The sequence below is a fragment of the Cupressus sempervirens genome, chromosome 5 (assembly GCF_028749045.1).
Source record: "Cupressus sempervirens isolate cs-2001-9-10 chromosome 5, ASM2874904v1, whole genome shotgun sequence".
In the NCBI taxonomy this organism is placed as follows: Eukaryota; Viridiplantae; Streptophyta; class Pinopsida; order Cupressales; family Cupressaceae; genus Cupressus; species Cupressus sempervirens.
The window spans coordinates 592,594,917-592,615,915 of NC_143122.1; the positions used below are offsets into that span (position 1 = coordinate 592,594,917).

Sequence of the window (20,999 nt, forward strand, 5' to 3'; positions counted from 1 at the left end):
TTTTCGAGAAGAAAGGTGTTTTGGGCATCATATCCTCTGTCTTTCTTAGTGTTTGTCCCCTTAGGATTTTTGTTTGTACTAACATCCTCCATCTCGTCGCCTTATTACGGGATGGTAAAGTGGTGGACAATTAGACAAGCAGAACCAAGGGAGGCAATCCTTAGACTAGAATGAAAGAAGGAAGTCAACTTAAGGACCCCTTTCAACTCTAAATGATTAAAAGTTACTTCAACCAATAGCTGGATCTTGACTCTTTTGGAATTTAGGATCAGACTTTGAGAATTTCAAATTCTCTTGCAAATCAGAAATTTAAATACTTGAAACTGTCCACCATTTGTCCACAAAAATCAGACTTTCCTCATGTATCTCCTTCCAAATAAAGTCGCCTAATTCTGATGTGAAAAATACAGTCCCCAAATGGAGAAAATCAGACCTCCATCATAGATTGCCTATGGCACAAAAATCAGGTCTGCCCTCAAAAAATGCTAAGAGTGGAAAGTTCTGCCTTCAAATCAACTCGCCTAAGCATGGGAAGTCTCCAATTTGCCCTCCAAAGTCACCTAGGGCATAAATCGCAGCCCTAATAGAAGGAGGAAAAAAAAAACACCCAATAATGCAAAAATCTGCCTCCAAAAGAAATTGCCAAGGACTGAAAATGGTTGATTGCAAGCAAAATTGCCCAAAAATGCAAAAAATCTGCCTCCAAGAGAAATCGCCAAGGTCTGAAAATGGTTGATTGCAAGCAAAATTACCCAAAAATGCAAGAAATCTGCCTCCCAAAAGAAATCGCCTAGGAAGAGGAGCTGCTCCAAGTCTAAATTCGCCCAAAATGGAGAGAGGATTGCTCTTGCTAAAATCGCCAACACCTTGAGGAGGAAAAGTGAGAAGTGAGAAGGAAATGGGAGAGAGGCCTCCTGTTATACCCAACTTCTTTACTTCCTCCAAGCTGGCCGACTTGGACGCTGGGAGCAAGAAAACAATAATCAATGCAAAATTATGGCCCACAATTAAATACTTAGCTAAATATTAATTTTGCCAAAATAAAAATTGCTTTTTTAAATTGCCAATTAGATCCAAATTGCAAAAAGAAATTAAATAATGCCTTGGAGATGCTAAATGTTTCTATTTAATGACGATTTAGTAATTAATACATCATTAAAATCAGATTTTGGCTAGCCAAAAGCCATTTTTTCAATATTAAATTACCAATTTTGTCAAAGGCTTAAAAATTTTCAAGGCAAATTCAATCCATTTAATGCCAATTTTTGCAATTCAATTCAAATTGATTTTACTAAGCCATTTAATTTTTTTTTTTACAAAAATAAAATCATTTCTAGAGTCTAAAATTGATTTTGCAATTTGCTTTCATCATAACAAAAATTAAATTTTTCATCGAAAAAATTTCAAGATTTTCCATAAATTCAAATCTAACAAAATTTCATTTTTTGAAAATTATCTAAGTTTGCACAATTATATCCAAATTTTCAAAAGAAATCGTCTAAGTACAAATTTACAATTTTACCCTGCCAAGTATGGTTCTTTGAAATTTGTTTGGCCTAAGGATGAAATTGGTCATTCTAGAAAATCAAGTTGGAACCGGGTGAAAATAAACCTAGCCGTCTCCCCACCTAGCCTAAAGGTGTCCAAGGCTTAAAAATCTAAAAAAAAAAATCAAATCAAAATTGTTGGACAATCCAAAATTTTTGCCAAGGTGATTAAAAAGGGGGGGGGGGGGGGTGGGTGGGGTCCCCACCCCCCCAAAGTTTTGGGGCAATGGTGTGAGAATCTCACAACAGAATGATGTGGAAGCGACTAGTATCAATAGCAATGGAACCAAGGAGGGCACAACCATTGCAAACCAGCCATGGACCCTCCTAGAAGAGGCTGAGGCAACAATAGCCTCAGAGGAGCAGAGGGAGAGGAAGGGATACCTGCTATGCTGCATGCTTAATGCAAATTGATAAAATTCATTTTAATATTGAAAGGTAGGTTTGAAGAGGGATGAAAGAGAAAGAAGATGAAATGATAGGAGGTGGAAAACGAAGAGTCACTTGAGTGCTCTTAAATGGAACTAGGAGAAGCTCATTACGCATTATGCTTGGTTGATGTTTTGCATTACTATCCTTTGGAGAATTTGGAAGCTTTGGCTTTTAGCATGTTTGAGGATGGAAACCCTCAAGCTTAGAGGCAGTGGACAAAAACCCTTTGCCGGTTAGAGATATCATGCATGTGTCTCAGTGTTTTAGACTCATATTTATGATATCCAATCTTGCTGTAAATTCTTTAACTACGATTGAATCTTTGCTATTTCTTACTGAAGATTTAATTGCAATATTCATTTCTAAGACTATTTCAACCGAGTATTTTGTATTTTTGCTGGATAAATTGAAATCAAGTGCATGCAAAATATTTAAATGAATCTCTTAGTAAAAATCTAGGGATAATATCTAAGTTGTCAATTTGGGTTCGGGGACGGATTCAGGTTTGGGATTTGGGTTCATGAGTTTGGGTGATTTTTTTTTCCCATTTAGGTTTGTGGGTGGGTTCGTGAATATATATATACAAGAAAAAAAGTGAAACAAGCATAATTGTGAAACTACTCGTCATTTCATAGTATGAATATATCACTGTACTTGATCATTGATCAATGCCAAATGTCAAAGATAAAAATTAAATACTTGCTCATTAATCTATGCTCATGATTGTAAAGAAAATTATACATTGAATTACTAAATTGCAAAATGAAATTTCAAAACATAAACTAGTTCATCAGATTGACATATAATAAAGTTTGAAACATAATGATATATTACAAATGTTTAATAGTTTATCAATGATCATAGACTCATAGTATCAAAGATGCATATGCCCTTCAAGGGTCAAATGGGTCATCAAAAAATGAGGGATCAATGGCGTCGTCCCCAACTATATCTACATCATCATCATTGGAACCCAAACTGGTTCTACTAGCCCTAGATGCTATTACATTCTCCTCACCGTCCTCAACATCTTGCAAGGCAATTCTTGCTAGATTCTAGATGGTCATATCCAAGTCAGTAGTCTCAAGTAATACATCCCACAATCTCTTTGACCCCTTCTTCTATTTTGGATCCTTGAATGACAAGAGGCACCACTTGTTGTGAATATATATACCAAGTCCTCTACTTTCTTGGAACCTAATCGGTAGTCGAAGGTGCAGGTGCAATCTCAAGCACACACAAAAGGAAGAGGACATCACAACACAAAATGTGGTAGTCGAAAGAGTGAATAGTTTTAGATGCAGGAAATGGTGGCAAGAGACATAAGACATAGACTTGGTAAAACAGCACATGAGGCGGGCTGACATTGGGCCATACAGATGCTAGTATTTTGCATCCGCAATACATAGATGCCCTTTGCATGCTTGTTGACTCCTTTGATAGATTCACACTCACCAACACCTTTGAGTATCTTTTGTACGAACTCAAGGTCACATTCACAACAACTGAATTTAGGAGAGCATTTGGTATTCGGGGAAGAGATGAGAAGAAAATAGATATGAAAGCAAAGAAAATGACTAGAGAAGAGAAAGAGGATTTGATAAAATTGATCTCAACAAAACTCACACTGTTTACGGCATAGGGTAAGAAGTTCAACACAAGTATAACACGATTCAATTCAGAACAGGTACTTTATTCATGTATGCACTTGCTGATTACAATCTGATTCCAATGACTACAATGATCTCTGATTTACAATGATTCCAAAGTCCATCTTGGACGTATACATATACCTTTCCGAAGGGGTGACTCAAGTGTCACGCGCCCGTTCGGATACTATTCTACCCGTCGGCTACATTATACATTTTATCGACAACATCATCCCCCCCAAAAGAAAGGTCGTCTCCGGATGACAATTACAAAATATCTGAGACAAATTAACAACAAAATACATTAATTGACTAACTACAACAAGATAGATCTGTTTCTGTCGCATCACTTTCACATTCATCCTATGCCTGCACCAAACTGGTCTCCAACCCACGTATCTGTAGCCTCTGCTAACACAATACTATCTCCTTAGTTGACCTTGATAGTTTCCTGTGCTGCTTTCTCTGTTTCCAACTCTTGGTTACACTGAGCCAAGTGTCGCCATACTGCCTTCAACTGGATGATCAGCTCCTCCCAAGCTCTCTACACATCCACCAAGACAGCCTCATGCCCAACACCTACTCCAAGTGCCTCCTCTGACACACAAACACTCATGCCTACAACAACAGCTCTAGGTCTCATCAACTGGTCACACTTCCCATGACTAATATCCACAACGACTGGGGGTCTAGGGGGCAACGCCCCCAGCGGGGTCGAGGGGCAGCGCCCCAGGTGTGCTCCCTGATTAGCACTCCGAAACCCACACAAAACTGCACAGAACACACCATTTCTGTCATTTTCTATCGATTCCAGACTTTTCCTGGCAACCATTGATGCTTCCCCTTCCCTTTGGCATCATCTGCTACTCATTCCGAACAACTTGAATTTGTCCTCGTCTTTTTTTTGTTTTTTTTGTTTTTTTATAGCTCTTCCACTTCCTCTTTCTTGCAGACTTACTTTGTGAATCGACTATAGCAATTCCTCTTCCTTTCCTGATACTCTTCGTCTTTGGCTATTCTTTTCCTTGCGGCTTTATTCTGGTCACCACTCAGTATGATGGCGTTTTAGTGTCTTGAGATCGTACGATCTTTTTCACTTTGCCCTCAATCCATACGGACAGGCTGCATGGTCTTCTTACGCTATCCCTTATGTTATGGGCCGTACGGACATCGATGATTCTCTGTATTTTGACTTGCCTTATGCCCATACGGTCTTCCTTTGCACTCTTCGCTATTCCACCGTATGGTATGGTCTTTTTCACTTGGGGTCGTACTATCTATCTTCCGTACGGTACGATATGTTCTAGTACGGTTTAACAAAACTCAATGCCGTACAGTCATCTAGTGGCTGTACGGTCATGTCAAATTTTAAGCTTGCTTTATTATTATTTCCAACATAACTTTGTTTGAGGCCGTATGGTCATTTGGGGGCCGTACGGTCATCAAAACTCTTATTTAATGAGCTCTCTCCCAGCCGTACGCTTATCTATCCATTGTCCGTATGGCAACTTGTTCAGCCGTACCTCTGTTCCCTGTTGGCCGTACGATCGATAATACATGACGTCCTTGGTCCTACGGGCTTCTTGTGCTGGTCGTACGTACTGCCATTATTGGTTGTACGGTCTTCTTGTGCTAGCTGTACGGTCTATAATATCTAATGTCCTACTTCCTCTGGCCATACAGGTCTTAGCCTGTTCTTGTTATGTTCTTTGCTTGATTTGCTCCTCAAGTCCGTATATCTCAGTGTCAATACAGTCTTCTTGATTTCCATTCCCAAGATGCTGTATAGTCTTTTTAACTCCTGCACAATATATCCCTCAAGGCCCGTACAACATTTGTTACACATTTTTCTTTACTTTATTACTTCGCAGTGGCACTCAAAATTTATGTTTAACTCTTATCTTACATATGTACAATATTTACAGTTCTTTTCTTAGTTGTTTGTCCACGGAGGTGCGTTATTTCTTTCATGGTAGACTTTTAATTTCGAACCATTTACTGCATTGGCTGCTACTTCCTTCCTATTGAATGTCCATAACTTAATTGTCCCGTTATATCCAACTTCCCGTATCTTGTATGGTCCGACCCATTTGACTTTGAACTTCCCAAGTCTGATTCCATTCCCTCTGTTATACTTCAGTACTAACTGGTCGGGTTGAAGATTGTTTAATTTTAAACGCTTCTGACGCCATACCTTCCATCTGTTTTGTGCAATTTTCGTGGCCCATGCTGCATAGTTCTTATTCCTTCGATACGGCTGCTTCTGTACAGGTACGGCACCTTCGATTAATGGTATCCGGTGGACACATAGCTCTGGTGGTACTCCTTTTAAGTCTTTATACGTCCAAGCTGCTGCCTTAAATACTGGGTTCCAATCATTTCCTACAAGAATGTTCTTCGGATTTTCTTCATCACCCAAGTTCATTGTTTTCACCATCGGCTCTTCATACTTCATCGGTTTATCTTTACTGGACGTATGGGCAAGTGTTTCATCCACCTGTGCTTCTCCTTCCTTTAGTTCACTGTACTCCTTCGGAAACTTATGGCCTTCTTTTCCTTCCTCGACACTCAAAATATTGCAACTCGGAAAGACCTCATAATCTTCCATTTGCCAATGTAACAATCCGTTTACTGAATCTAGGTTGTCATCAGTTGACCCTCCTATTCTCAGCACCCCTTCATCATCTGGTTCCATCCTCTTTTTCCCTTCGTCATCACTGTCGCCATCGCCTTCTGAGTCTGACGACGCGGCTTCTTCTTCTACCATCTATGTATGCAAATCGATTATAAATCTCCTACCTCCCTTCTCCATTGACAGGGTGTTCCTTTTCCAATCATGCTTTACCTTAGCTTGCACCAACCACCCCCGTCCTAGGATGGCGTTGTACCCTCTTCTCTTTAATGGAATAACTACAAAATCCAGTAAAAATGGTTGTGTCCCAATTGTTACCGGCTGCGCCATTAAAGTACCCAAGGGTTTTATCCCATGGTGATCTGCTGTAAGTAACTGAAAGGTGGGTGGCCATAGTGTAGGTTGTCCCAGTTTTTTCCAGATATCTTCTGGCAGCACGTTCACTCCTGATCCTCCATCTACTATTGTATACGTTAGCACCGTACCCAGAATGCCCATCTCCACTACTGCTGGGTGTCTACCTATTGTCAGTGCTAGTAACATCGGATTTGTTGCTGCCGCGAGGGTTGTTTCCTTGCTATTCTTTGCTTCCTCTTGGCCATCCTGTGCTTCCTCCATTGCTCTCGGGGATGGTGTTATATTTATAATGGCCGTACGCAGTTGTGGCATGGTAATAAGAAGATCATTTAATTTAACTGGTACTTCCATTTGCATTACCTGTTTCACCATGTCTTGTTCCGCCAAGTTTCTTTTCGAAGTTTCAGCAGTGTCTTTTACTTGTGACTTCTTCGCTCTCATCTGCTTCTCTATCTCTGTTTGGGCTTTTTGTAACCTCTCCTTCTCTTCTTCTGCATTCGGATATTTTTCCTTCTTCGCCTGCTCCCGTGTGATCGCCAACACGTTCTCGTTACTTGTTTCAATACTTAATAAATTTACACTTTGTTTAGGACATTTTGAATCTTCATGGTCCCCTGGACCACACCATCTGCACAGTAGCTGCAACGCCTCTTTCGTAGTACAGTCCTTCGCAAAGTGACCCCAAAGATTACATGCCCGACATTGTATCATCGGCCTTCCACTTGCATCATATTGTATTCTACTTCGGCCTCCATTGTTGTTGTTATTGCTTCCGCCCCTTCCACGTCTATTGTTATTTCTATATCCACCTGAAGTTGCATCATTGCCCGCGTTATTGCTATTGTTCGACGCTTCCTGCGTGAGTAACACCTGTTGGTGTCCTTTTTCTTTCAAATTAAACGGGCACTCTTTCAGGGAATGTCCCGCCACTTGACAGATGTCACAAAACTGCTTCTTCGAGCATGAACCCTTCGTATGCCCGTCCTCCTTGCAATTTGTGCACCACAGTTCTCCCTTTACTGTATTTGGATTCTTTTTCAAATTTTTGAATTCCTTCATCATCCAAAGCATGTCTTTTTGTAGCGCCTTCACCTTCTTGTCCGATTCTTCATCACTACTGCTACTTTCCGAAGATGAGCCATCCAAATCCGATGATTTATGTTTCTTTTTCTTACTCGTCTTTTGTTCGCTTTCCAAATCCATGGCACGAGTGTATGCATCGGTGTACGATGACGGTGGTACAATCTTCATTTTCTTTTTAAGAGTCAACCGTAGCCCCTCCACAAACCACCGTTTTTTCAACCCATCCGCTGGTTGACTCTCCATCTTTCCGATCAATTCTTTCAGTTGCTTGGCATAGGTTCGGACTGTCTCATTCTTTCCTTGTTTGGTGCTGTAGATTTCTGCTACTATTTCATTATCATCTCGGAGTAATCTGAATTTTGCTATAAATTCTTTTTTAACATTCTCCCATGTATCAAGTTTCTAAGGACTAGTGTTAGAAAACCAATCTATCGCCACACCCCGTAGGGTCGCTGGAAATTGTCTTACCCAATCATCCTCATCCGTCACACCATTTGCCGTCCATATGGTTTCACACGTTTTACAATGTCTGATAGGGTCTGCTGAACCATCACCGTGAAACTTGGGTAACTTTTCTTTAGGGCCAGCCATTGTTACTTGTCTTTGATTCTGAGGTACTTGTGTACCCGCTCTGTTTTGAGCTCCCTCGCTGTTTTGGACTCCCACACTGTTCTGTGCTCTTGCGCTGTTCTGGACTCCTGCGCTATTCTGTGCTCCCGCGTTGTTCTGGACTTCCGCGCTGTTCTGGGCTCCCGCATTGTTCTAGACTTCCGCGCTATTCTAGACAACAGTCTTGTTCCCAACAACCGCGTTGTCTGGTGACAAGTCCTCAAGTGATGTTCTATTCTCCGCCTGTATCCGTTCGTCCGGTGTATCAGGAACGAAGAGATCCCTCCACGCTCGTGCTCCCTCGACACTCCGAGCCGTGCGAGTTGCTTCCCTTCCGTTCGGACACTCTCCCCTCGGCGTATACAAGTTAAGGAATTCTTCCCTTGTTTCCTCCACCTAATTCAAGTGTTGTCGAGTTTCTTCCAGCAATTCCTCGGCACTCCTCAGCCTACTAGGTGAGTGCACTCCCTCCATCTGTGCCTCTTCACCCCTTCGGTGCCCCTCGACAATCTGCTGAACTCTTTGTGTGTGTTCTGCTTGCTGTGTTAAAATTAAAATTTCTTTTGCTATACTTAGTTCATTCTTATCTTTCACCTTATTCCGATCTTTGTTTGGCAAATTCGGCATCAATCTTCATATCATTCCTTCGTTCCAGGTTCGTTTGGCAACGACGCCAAGTGTTTACCGCATAGGGTAAGAAGTTCAACACAAGTATAACATGATTCAATTCAGAACAGGTACTTTATTCATGTATGCAATTGCTGATTACAATCCGATTCCAATGACTACAATGATCTCTGATTTACAATGATTCCAAAGTCCATCTCGGACGTATACATATACCTTTCCGAAGGGGTGACTCAAGCGTCATGCGCCCGTTTGGATACTATTCTACCCATCGGCTACATTATACATTTTACCGACAACACACACTAGCAGAAATGGATTCTGATGTGAGTGCCTCTAAGAGCCACGAGATAAAGAAATCATTTATCGTACCAGGAGAGAGGCATTGTCTCATGGACATAGTGAAGAGAAAGCTCACTGGTTCGAGTAGACCATTAGACACAGTCTTGCTAGAGATTATTTTCATGATTAGTAATTTGATGGGCGTTGTGTACAACTAGTCAATTGTACTTGCAGAGAGGATGTATGAATTTCTAACAATTCAACATAAGACCTATATGCCACATTACACCATTGGGTTGTTTTTGGATGCTACCCTTGTGTAGATTCCACATAACAATTTTGTAAGTGAAGGCAGAGGTGTAATGTCCCAGTTTTTGGCAAGTCTATGCAGTTGATGGAGTTAGCTCATCACAGCGACCCTCGTGAGCTGATAGGGTGTTTTGGGGGTCCCACTTGTGGACTTTCTATTTTTAGTAAGTCTATTTTTGGCAGTTGCTATTTATGGCAGTGCGGTGGGTGGCTTTGGCAGTTGGTTGTCACCTACAATAAAAAAGGTTAATAATTGCATGAGCTCTTATTTATTCATTAATTATTAAGTTGCATTATTATAATAATATTTATGTTATTATAATAATGTTATTAAGAGATATTTCTAAAAAGTGTGTTGGAAAGTTTCAAGTGCGGAGTTCTTTTGGGAAATTTCCACAATTTCTGAAGTGGAGTTTTTTAGGAAACTTTGGCCAACAAAGGATTATAAATAGGAGTTCATTTCATTGGGAAAAGCATGCTTGAATATTTTATTTGCTTTTGATGCCTTTGTGGCTTTTTCTGAGGTTTTGAATTTTGATGCCCTTGCTGAATTATAAGGGTTTGAATTCTAAGTTGTCCGTTGAATCTACAGCTGAAGTATCGTAGATTGAAATTTGAGATTTTGTTCTGAGTTTGCATTGGCAATTACCGCTGAGGTATGGTAATTTGTTTGTGCTTCTCTACTGTACATGCTGTGTCTGAGAAGCCTTTTTATGCTGAAAGTTTGTGGTGGATTTAATACTGGGAATTGGTCAAGCTTGGTTTGGTTGTGCTGGGTGATGGAATCCATATGCATTAAACGTTTCCTTATCCTTGCTGTTGTTTTTGGGAGGTGGTTATTGGCTGAAGAAATCACAGATTGAAGTTGGGAGGATCGATTTGACATTGGATGCCAATTCTATACTATTCTTGGGCAGCCAAGGTAACCAGCATTCTGGACGGTTATTGCATTAAGGAAAATTGACCATTATTTGGTTGCTTATATCAGACATGGGTGTACCTCTTTCAGTGTCTGGGTCTGTAACGTTGGCATAAGCTGGAAATTGAAATCTCTTGTACCAATTGCAGCATCCAACAGTCCACATTTCAACATCAGGTCTGAGACATACTGACACAAGCTGGGGTTGAAATCATTGTTGCCATTCATTATATCAGTCAGTGCTGGGTGTTCATTTGAAATCTACAAACATAATCGCAGACTTGTTCAAGTTGCAAGCTCACACTAGGAAAGGAAGTAGCGGTTGCTAGTATAGAGGAACATGCTGAAGCCAAAGTGGCTGTATGGACTTGGAGAATTTGCCCTTTGCCTCTAAATCAGGTTCTGGGATGTAATATTTGCTGAGTTTTGAATGAATAAAATACTGATCTGAAATTGTGAGTTAATGTTCTATATTTCCATTCTATCTTTGGTATTGCAAGTTCTGGGTTGTGAAGAATAACAAACAAAAGTTTTGCTGGAAATTCTAAATCATTTCAAATATTGGATATAATCAGTATAGAGTTGAATTATGTTAGCTACATCAGAACTGGTTGCATACTTGCCAAGGCTTTATAAAATGCCAAACCACCGAAATGATATAAGAAATTTGTGAAATTGGAAATTGTTCATGTTATAGCCAATACTGGGTTATTACAAGAGGGCAATTTGGTATTGGGTGAGCCTCCTATATTTTATTGGCGAGATTTGGATTTGGGGTACACCAGTTGGCTAAGTTGCTAGATTCTCTCCAGCAACCCTCAAAGTCTGGTTCAATTCTGTCCAAAGTGTGGTCCTTGTCAAATTCTTGTCGAATTCTCCTAGAGAGCCACAGATTCGCTGCAAATTGTCAGAGGAATCGGGGCAGAATTCAGAGTGAATTTTGAAGGATTTGCTGCCCAGCAGCTGAACCCCAGCTGAATTTGGTCTCAAAACAAATTGTTTTTTTTTAAAAGTGTTTTTTGCCTAATTTGGTTTACTTGATCCTCCCAACCATAAAAGTTGACCACTAAAAAGGCCAAAAAATATGGTTCATATGTCATTTATGCATTTGTGAGTGAAAATGAAAACTTGCTTGTAGGGGAAATCCAAATTGACAATTGGTGAAGTCCAAATTGATAATTATAGAGGAATTTCTTTAAAAGAACTATGATATATTCTTTGAATCTAGGGCTTCAAATCTGAATCTCAGCTTTTGATATAGCTTGGTTAGAAATCCTCTAACCAATATAAAAAAAAATCAGATAACTGCACTTAGCTTTTGATGATTCCTTTCATTCTCAAACTGTCCCTTGATATGGAAATATGTCCCATGAATGCGACCAAGCAAGTGTATGATGTGTTGTATGTATGGCTAAATGATGCAATTAGTATCCTATTACATTGAAACATAGATATGGTGGTGTATTTTCCTATGTTGCTTTACTATTAGCGAAGTGGTTTATGGACTTATTTGTTCTTGCACACACACACACACACACACACATTTTTTAAAGATATGTATTGGTACGGAGGAACCCAAAATGAATCTGAACCCAACCCAAAATATATTTGGACAAATTTCGAACCAGAATGTTGAACCCGCATCCGTACTAGAATCTGAACCGGCAACATAGCCAATTGGGCATAAGCAGAAGCGCCAAGTGGTTTCAGACTCCGAGTTTGAGGATTATGTGGACAATGGATGAAAGGACTCTAGTGCAGCTTTGAGTGAAGGTAGTCTCTAGATGATTGGTGGAGATGCCCAAATGGTTGAGGGAAAGATGGTAGATTCCACAATGGTTGTAGGAGGGGCCGCCCCTACACTCTTGAGTGGTGGTCCCATGCAAGTTTTGTCCTACACTCTTGAGTGGTGGTCCATCAATTGGTGCCACAATGCTAGTAGTGCTAGTACTTGCGTTTAGGCAACTGAGGGCCCCAATTTCCATTGGACCTTTCAGGGTGGGCACTTTAGAGGTCGACCCACTACTAGGACCAAAGGTGGAAGACTCGATTGTGGGCATAGTTGCTCCACATACAAAAGTAGTTGATGTTCCTGAGGAGTTAGTATAGGAGGAGATGCCTTGTACAACAATGGAGGGATTTAAGGTTGAGGTAGTAGTGACCGTTGGGACTGAATTGGTAGCGATGGAGCAACAGGAGGGTGTAGAGGCACATGAAGATGGTGTGGAGGAGATGTTGTGCAGTGTTGTTATAGAGGTAGAGCAACCAATAGAGATGGTGATCGGTAGTACTTCATCATATACATGTACAAAGATGAGCACTTGGCTCACTTGATTCTACATGACACTGATGGCACTAGTTGGAGTCGCTACCCTCTCACTATGGCAGGAGATACCCCCTTAGGAGATATTTGATCTTGAGGGCAAGAGTTCCCTAGTAGCTTGAGATTTGGAGAAGGAGAGTTGACCAGTTAGGTAGTTGGTAGAAAGTGGGCATTTCAAAGCTGAGTGATGTAGAGAAGTATATCACACAGATGGCCGCAGGTGCAAGGAGAATAGTGGCCAGTGCTTGGTCATAGGGTCACTTTGTGGTAGAGAGATAGGTGATGTAGTTGGAGTTCATGAGTGAGGGTGAGTTTCATTGTTGCTTTAAGTCCCGTGGTTGGCCAGCTATAGAGACTTTGGAGATGATGGCATGTTAGGGTATCCCAGAGGATGTAGAGAAGGCTCGAGTCCAGACAATGTTGAGGAGCATCAAGCCAACTTTCCTTGAGAGTTACAACAAATGGAGTCGGACCCAGTATGTGACTACTGGGGTTGAGGCTTAATGATTGGCAATAGTAGGTGGAGGAACAATTTACCCAACAGAGGGATGAGTTGGCTCGAGAGAGGGTTGCATGGAAAGCAGAGAAGGCTGCTATGATAGAGAATGAGACTTGAAGCTGCACACGAACCAAGTGTACTAGTTGTGAGCTTGACTAGCATACACACCTCTGCCAAAACCTTCATCAAGGATGCCATCTCCATCCCCTACCTAGTCTTGATTTCTTTTGGTATAGTTGGTGTAGTGCTTCATTGTCCATTTTGTTTTGTGTCGTCAGGAGTCATTTTCGTTTTGGGGGGGATGATGTTGTCAGTAAAACTAGTTGACAGTTGTTAGTGTGTCTGAAGGGATAGGTAGTTTGGATTGGTTGAGATGGTTGGTAGTCACACCCCTTCAACACTTACATAACATGTATTTGTCTAAGAGACATTATCATTATTGTGAAGCAAGAACTTGTGTTGGCATTGTGAGTTTGGTACACATATGGATGTAAGCATTTTCTGATATTAATAAAGAAGGCTTGGCACATTCTTTGATACTTGTGTTACATTGCATTTGTTTTTGTTACTATCTATTCTCGTACCTCTCAACTTGTTACCCAAAGGGGCAAACAATTGTTACATTTGAAAACACCTATTTGAGATTGTGTTACTTGTTTGCTACTAATCTTGTAGGATCAAAGATGGATTGTACTTTCTGATCCTTAAAAGGTCTAGCAACTTGTTCCATTTCATCAAGAAACAACAATATTATATTTGCAAAATGCTTTTTGCGAAAAACTGTGCCAAATTGTATAGAACTAATATTTCAGACTGCATTTTGTGGTGCAATAGTGATGGATAGCATAACGTGGTGGTCCTTTTATGAGTAACTTTGTATATGGAGCGAATTCATCTTCATAATGACTACCCCTGGAAATCTTAAGTAATGAATGAAACATACAATGCTTTAACATGGTAGTGTTGTCTGATTCTGAGATCTGGGTGATGGAAATCCAAGAATGGTTGTGAGCGAAGCCTCCATACGTCTTTAAATTATTTGGCCCTTTAGCCATTTCAGTGGCTTCCATTGAAATTGGCACATCAAATCATTGCCTTCTTCCTTAATTATTTTTGAATTGTTAATGCAAATATGTTGTTTGGTTGGAGAGTAATGCTTTGGGAAGGCTTAAGTTTGAAGTTTGCGCCCTATTTTACTTTATATCTGCACAATTTCATTTACTCTTGTTTGAAAGCTCTTCCATCTTCTCTTATGTATGGCTTGCAGCTTACCAAATTAACAAGGGGTCATGTGTGCCAATTTTTCGCTTCAGATCAATTAGAGTTTTTGCTCATTTCAAGAGTAGTGCACTTATTATTGAATTGGCACAGTGGATCATGGATGCAGTTATAAAATAAAACTTATTTATGAAGGTGCCTTGGAATTGTATTTACACTTATCTGCTAATTCTGATGTTCATTTTAAATTGTGATTACAGTGGGGCAGAGCTATACTCGATGTATGTTGGAGAAGGAGAAGCATTCCTGCGTGAGATTTTTCAAAGAGCACGGTTAGCAGCTCCAAGTATAATATTTTTTGATGAAGTTGATGCTATTGCAGCAAAACGGTGTGTATCATTTTCATCATTGGTCTTTTTTTCTTATTTTATATTTTTGAACTTTTTTTTCTATTAAGATAGAAATAATTATATGTATAGAGTTGAGTCTGAGAATTAACAAAACTGATCACACCCCCATTACATAGACAATTACAAAATTTGGGGGGGTGATAGCTAAACAATTACACCTATACCTTAAACTAAGTCACAAAGTTATATGAGCATTTACATATAACCAAAAAAGAACTTAAAAGGAGTCTGTTAAATACTTCCAGCCATCAGTATGGCTGTCTTGGTCATTATGGACCCCAGGATTCTCTTCAGAGATCTGATTCACATCTACTTGAGTCTGCCATTTGATGTGCTTCTTATTGATTTTACCATGCACCCAATCCCACATATCATTAAGATTGGGTTCAACTGAGAAGGGAATACCCAAATATCTAACTACCTGATTGGGACCTGTCCATTGCGAACCCTTATTTACCAGACAATCAGGTGGTTCAAGAGACCATCCCAGCACATTAGATTTGGAAGGGGAAATTTTGGACCCTGAAGCTTTACAAAAAAAATTAAGCCTCTTAATAGCATTATCAAAATTCTCTTCTGAAAAACCTAGGAACAGGGATGTATCGTCAGCAAATTGGACATTAATCAACTCCTCATTATTAGGCAGAGAGATACCTTTAAGGGAGGCCCTAAGCCTTCTGCCCTTAAAGTGTAAAACAGAGCATCAACAGCAATAACAAACAACAAAGGAGCAATCGGGCAGCCTTGCCTTATAGACCTTTGCAGCACTATAGGTTCTGACAAGTTACCATTCACATCAATGATAGTACTAGCATCTTTAAATAAAATGCTTATCCATTTACAATACACCTCCGGGAACCCATATGCTTTGAGCATTCCAATGATAAATCCCCATTCTATCCTGTCATAAGCTTTTTCAAAATCTAACAAGATCATGGCCACCTCCTGTCCATCTGATTTAGCCCAATGCATAGCCTCCCAACTAGTGATCAGATTCTCTAAAATGTATCTCCCTTGAACAAAACCTGTTTGAGTTTGAAAAATAAAGTTATTCAGAAGAGAAGCAATTCTCCTAGCAAGGACCTTGGCTAAGATTTTATAGGACAAGTTTAACAAAGTAATTGGCCTCCAATTTTTGACAAGAGACTTATCCCCAGCTTTTGGAAGAAGCTTAACAACACCTTTGTTAATAGATACCCCTAACGAACCTTTCTTGAAGGCTTCTACGTATACATCCAAAAGTTCAGTACAAATCCAACTTTTGTTCTTCTTGCAAAATTCAGCTGTAAAGCCATCCAAACCAGTAGATTTCCCATTAGGGAAGGAATCAATAGTGGCTTTAATTTCCCCCACAGAGATATCTTTACTGAGATTGTTCTGCTCTGAATCAGAGATTTTGAGGGGGATAAGCTTAAGACAATCCTCCAAAACTACATGGCTGTCTGTTGACATTTCTGAAGAAAAAAATTCACTATAAAATCGCTAAAAGGCCTTTTGGATGTCCTCTGGATCCCTAGAAAGTCTATCCTCCAACTGGATTTCACTGATCAATTCTCTTTTGTGTTTGGCCTTAATAATATTAAAGAAATAACCAGACCCTTTATCCCCTTCATGAATCCAGTGCATCCTGGCTCTAATTCTCTGTGCTTGAATTTTATATCTCTGAATACTGCTCAAATTATGTTTAATATTGATCAGTTGCATTTCCAACTGTTCATTAGTCCCTATGTCTTGCAGTTCTTTTTCCACACAATTTAACCTACTTTGCCAAAATGGTTCTTCTTTGTTCCTATCCATGTCCACTTTTTTCCCGATAACTTACAGAAGGTTCTTCCAAGTTTCTACCTTCAAATTCCAAAGCTTGATTGCATCTAGCAAGGGATTACCAAGTCTAGTAATCTCATTTACCATAATCTTGGCCTCTAAATTATCAGGATCTTCAAGGAGCACAGTGTTGAGCTTGAAAGGGTCATACTCCCTCTTTGAGACTTCTATACTTTTGTTGTCCTCAATCCTACAAGAAGTATGAATAAGTGAATGGTCAGAAAGAGAAGCTGGGAGAACTTGAACCGGGGCATGATTGCTTTCCGGAATGAAGGAGACTGAGGAAACATCTCCACAAACTTTATCCAATCTACAATATACTCTTTGTTTACCCCTCTGATTATTGCACCAAGTGTACCAATTATTAGGAAACTTACCATACATATGCTCCATAGGGTCCAAAAGATTGAACTTCCTTTTGAACTTATGCCAAAAAAACATCTCATTGCCTTCCCAAGAATGAGCCAATCTTCCTGATTTATCTACTCTGTGTTCCACCATGTTAAAGTCACCAACAACCACGCAAGGGATTTTTGGTAGATGATCACAACACCATTCCCATAATTCTGCTCTTTCTCTATAGTTATTTGAAGCATACACATTACAAATTCCAAATTGGTCTTTCAATTCTTGAGATATTCAGAAAATATAACAGATGATTGTGGTAGAACATTGTATCTCACTATCCATCGTATCATTTTAAGATAACAATAAGATCTTGTTTCGGTGTGTTAATGTGCTTTGCTGCCTACAGAATGCTACTTTGTTTCTTGTAACTGATGGGACTGATCACTGATGTAAATTGCAATACTTATAATGCAGTTAGGTTTTCATCTAATGGAATTCAACAAACTGATCATCTCTTAAAGGCTGTCAAATGGATGCTTCTATAGTGGGATGTAAAAGGATCATTTGCATAGTAAAGACAATAAAGTTTGGCTCTCTGGGGTACCTCATTGATCTCCTTGAAATGTAGAAAGGCACGGCACCTGATAAATGAATTAACTTTTTAAAAGTACTTGAAATGAGTTATTGCTTGTGAATCACATACAAACTTAAAGTCTTGAACACATTTTATTCTATCTATTTCTAACTGCAATCACCTGTAAATTAATTGAAGGGATGAAATAGCTATATTCAAAATAAGCAGACATCTCCAGCTAACTTTAGTATGTCTATTGAAGGTACCTCATTGTAGTATTCCTTTTGCTTAGATACCCAGGTGTCTTATGCTTAATAAGAGATTTGTTTTAAGATGTTAATCTTGCAAGGCTCTGATAAACTGATGGATTCTTGAGTGCTATGAATCTTGCCTCGATAGTGATGATTTGTCTTTCTTGCAGCTGTTAACAAAACATGCTTTTTCATGCAACCATTTGTATATCATTTAAATAAAATGCAAATATTTATTCCTAAGTGAAATGAGAACAATTTATGAGTAATATTCAACCGCAGTTCTGAAATTTATAAGGGGAATACATCAGATAACATACAGTCCTCAACAAAGTTTGAACAATACTATTATGAAATGCTTCTGAGATTCGTATAACAGCAAGAAAGAATTCCAGCACCTGATTAATGCTCCATCATTCACCCAGGTTCAGAGAGTCTCTTGTTGCATGCTTCCGAGAAGTGCATGCTGTTACAAAGTAGTGGGTGGGACATGAAACTTGGCTGTGATGCGCTATGTTCCCTGTCCACAGGAAGAGTTATGGTCCCGTGTTTCAAAGATACGAGCAGAGATGACCAGAGGTTGAATCCCCTCCCAAAATATAGATTCTTCCAAAGATAGAATCAAGGGATGTACACTGACCCAAGCAACAACAATTCCAACGTCACCTTTTGATATGCAATATAATGGAAACAAGGCCCGACTCCTCATACACAGGCTTTGTGAAGTGTACAGACCTGGCAACTTGCAACTTCAATCTATGATAACCATTGCCCAAGCCAACTAACGGCAATTAGTCAGTTAGTCCCATTGATACTCAAACATCTCTAAAGATTAAAACACAAGGAAAGAATCGTGCTTTATCCTTGTCACTATAAACCATCTATGTTCAATGAGAAATTCTGTTTTGAACTCCTCCCAAACAAGTTTGGGTTTTCATCCAAACTGCAAGCCCTGAGATTTCTGCCTCTAGACTAGTCACAGAGCTATGTCTGCCACAAGTTTCACAGAAATGTTTTCCAAAAACCATCGAATGATCTCCATCTCGAGTCGGAACCACAGATAACATTCAGAAAGGCATTATGCAGCAATGAGAAGCATTATACAAAACGGCTGCCACTAGGAATATGTGTCAATGCTCGAAAATGTGAGGTGCTCCAATTGAATCACCAACGTCATTATCAATAATATTATAGTTTGATGAATCTAGAAGAACAGCCTCTGCCAACATAGTGCCAAGTAGGATTCATGATCCACGTACCAACTTCAAACTTTTGATACCAATCAAGGATTGGGTGCGTAATATGGTTTGAGTCCGAGTGCTTAAAATAAATAACCATATGCACTTCTAAACAAAGGAAATAATAACATCCATATTATGACCCCATAACATCCCATTTTGTTTAACACATTAGCCTATTGGGATGCAATAGAAAAATAGGCCAATTGTTGACATGAATGGTTATTCCATTGGAGGGGACATGACAGTCATAGATCCTTTTGGAGTGTAGACAGGCATGGCACCTGATCAATGAAGTAAAAATTTAAAAGTACTTGAAATGAGCTTACTACTTGTCAATCCCATACGAACTTTTAGTATTGAACACATTTTATTCCATCAATATCCAACAGCTCAGCTATAAATTAATTGCAGGGATGAAATAGCTATATCCATTGTATGCAAACATCTCCAGCTAACTGGAATTAAAATGTTGAAGGAAAGTAACCATCTAGGAATTCACACAAGTGAAGATACGATGCTTAGAAGAATACACGAAAAGGAAAATTAGTAGCTATTATTAATTTGTGTCAAATGTCAGCTGGTTTTGTTGACAGCGTATGAGGTGGCTCTTTGTTCGGAACAAGATATCCAACTGGAAACATGACATCAGGATCCTAAACCTTCCATCTTTCTTTTTTTAGTGTCGAAAATGAGATCCTTATAAGGATGGTTCACAAATACTTTACTCAAGACTCCTTTTGCCTTCATAATTAACTCCTAGAACCCTGAATATCACAATACCAACTCGTACTTGTGATTAAATGACCACTCATAGCATTATCTATTAAATAACAACATAAAGGACCTTTTCGAAGGACCAAGACCCCTCAAGGGGGCCATTTTACTTATCCAGATTCACAACAAAAGAGACAGGCTGGAGAAATCACATCAAACTGACTAGGAGTTTTATGTGGGTCCCTTAGGCTTATGGCCTCGTGGATGTCTTAAAAATGTTTCATTTATTCTTTCACTAACATTATGCACAATTTTGACTTTGTTAATGACCTAAAGGAAGAACTTGAGAATTGTTTATTACTATGTTCCCCCGAGTTTCCGGGACGGGGACAACGGGGGATGGTGAGACAGGTTTCTGGGACGACAATTTTTTTATGGTGATTTTGGGGATGGGGGGGGGATGACAAACAGGGACAGCTATATATATAGGGAAATTTTAAAATATACACTGAAATTTGCAAATATACATGCATTCATAGGAAACTAAGCACAAAGCATGTCATTTAAACATTATAGAACATTAACATACACCATTTGAATGCAAGGTAGGAAATAATAACCAATTTCAATACTTAATTGTCAATATGCATATCAATATGTGAACAAAAATATTGAAATATAAGTTAGCAATGAACAATATCATAAAAATATGGAAATCTAAATATGCCCAAAGGCTAGAGGGCTTGCCATATAGTTTCATCATCATGTTGAAGTTCAACATAGAAAACAAATATTAGAAAAATGAAGTAGACTGCTGCTCAAGCTCTTGGAAGCAAAAAAATCACCACTTGCAAAATGAAAATCCTAGCCAGCTGCGACCCACTCCAACTTCACAAGCAAAATAAAATAAAATGACAAAACGACAATGTTGTCTTTTTTGACATTTTGGGGCATTTGGAGGGGCAGAGCTCACTGGACGACCAAGTAGGGGCAAAGAACATCAAGTTTTTTTTTTTTTTTTTTTAAAGCTTAAAAAATGGTGACGGCTGGTCATCCTTGGTACGGTTAGGGGACTTTTGGACGTCCGCTTTTCGTACTAGGGACAGGCAACTGTCTCCTTTTTTCCTCCCAGAAATCCCCAAGTACTAGGG

General features: G+C 39.4%; 1 protein-coding gene across 1 annotated transcript in view; it reads left to right on the top strand.

The window, feature by feature from the left end:
• CDC48B (cell division cycle 48B) overlaps nt 1-20,999 on the top strand; it is a 150,902-nt gene that overhangs the window by 116,165 nt on the left and 13,738 nt on the right. Inside the window, exon 10 of the mRNA XM_089832002.1 lies at nt 14,747-14,875. Within this exon, the coding sequence (XP_089688128.1) occupies nt 14,747-14,875 (129 nt within the window). The remainder of the gene's footprint in view (nt 1-14,746; nt 14,876-20,999) is intronic.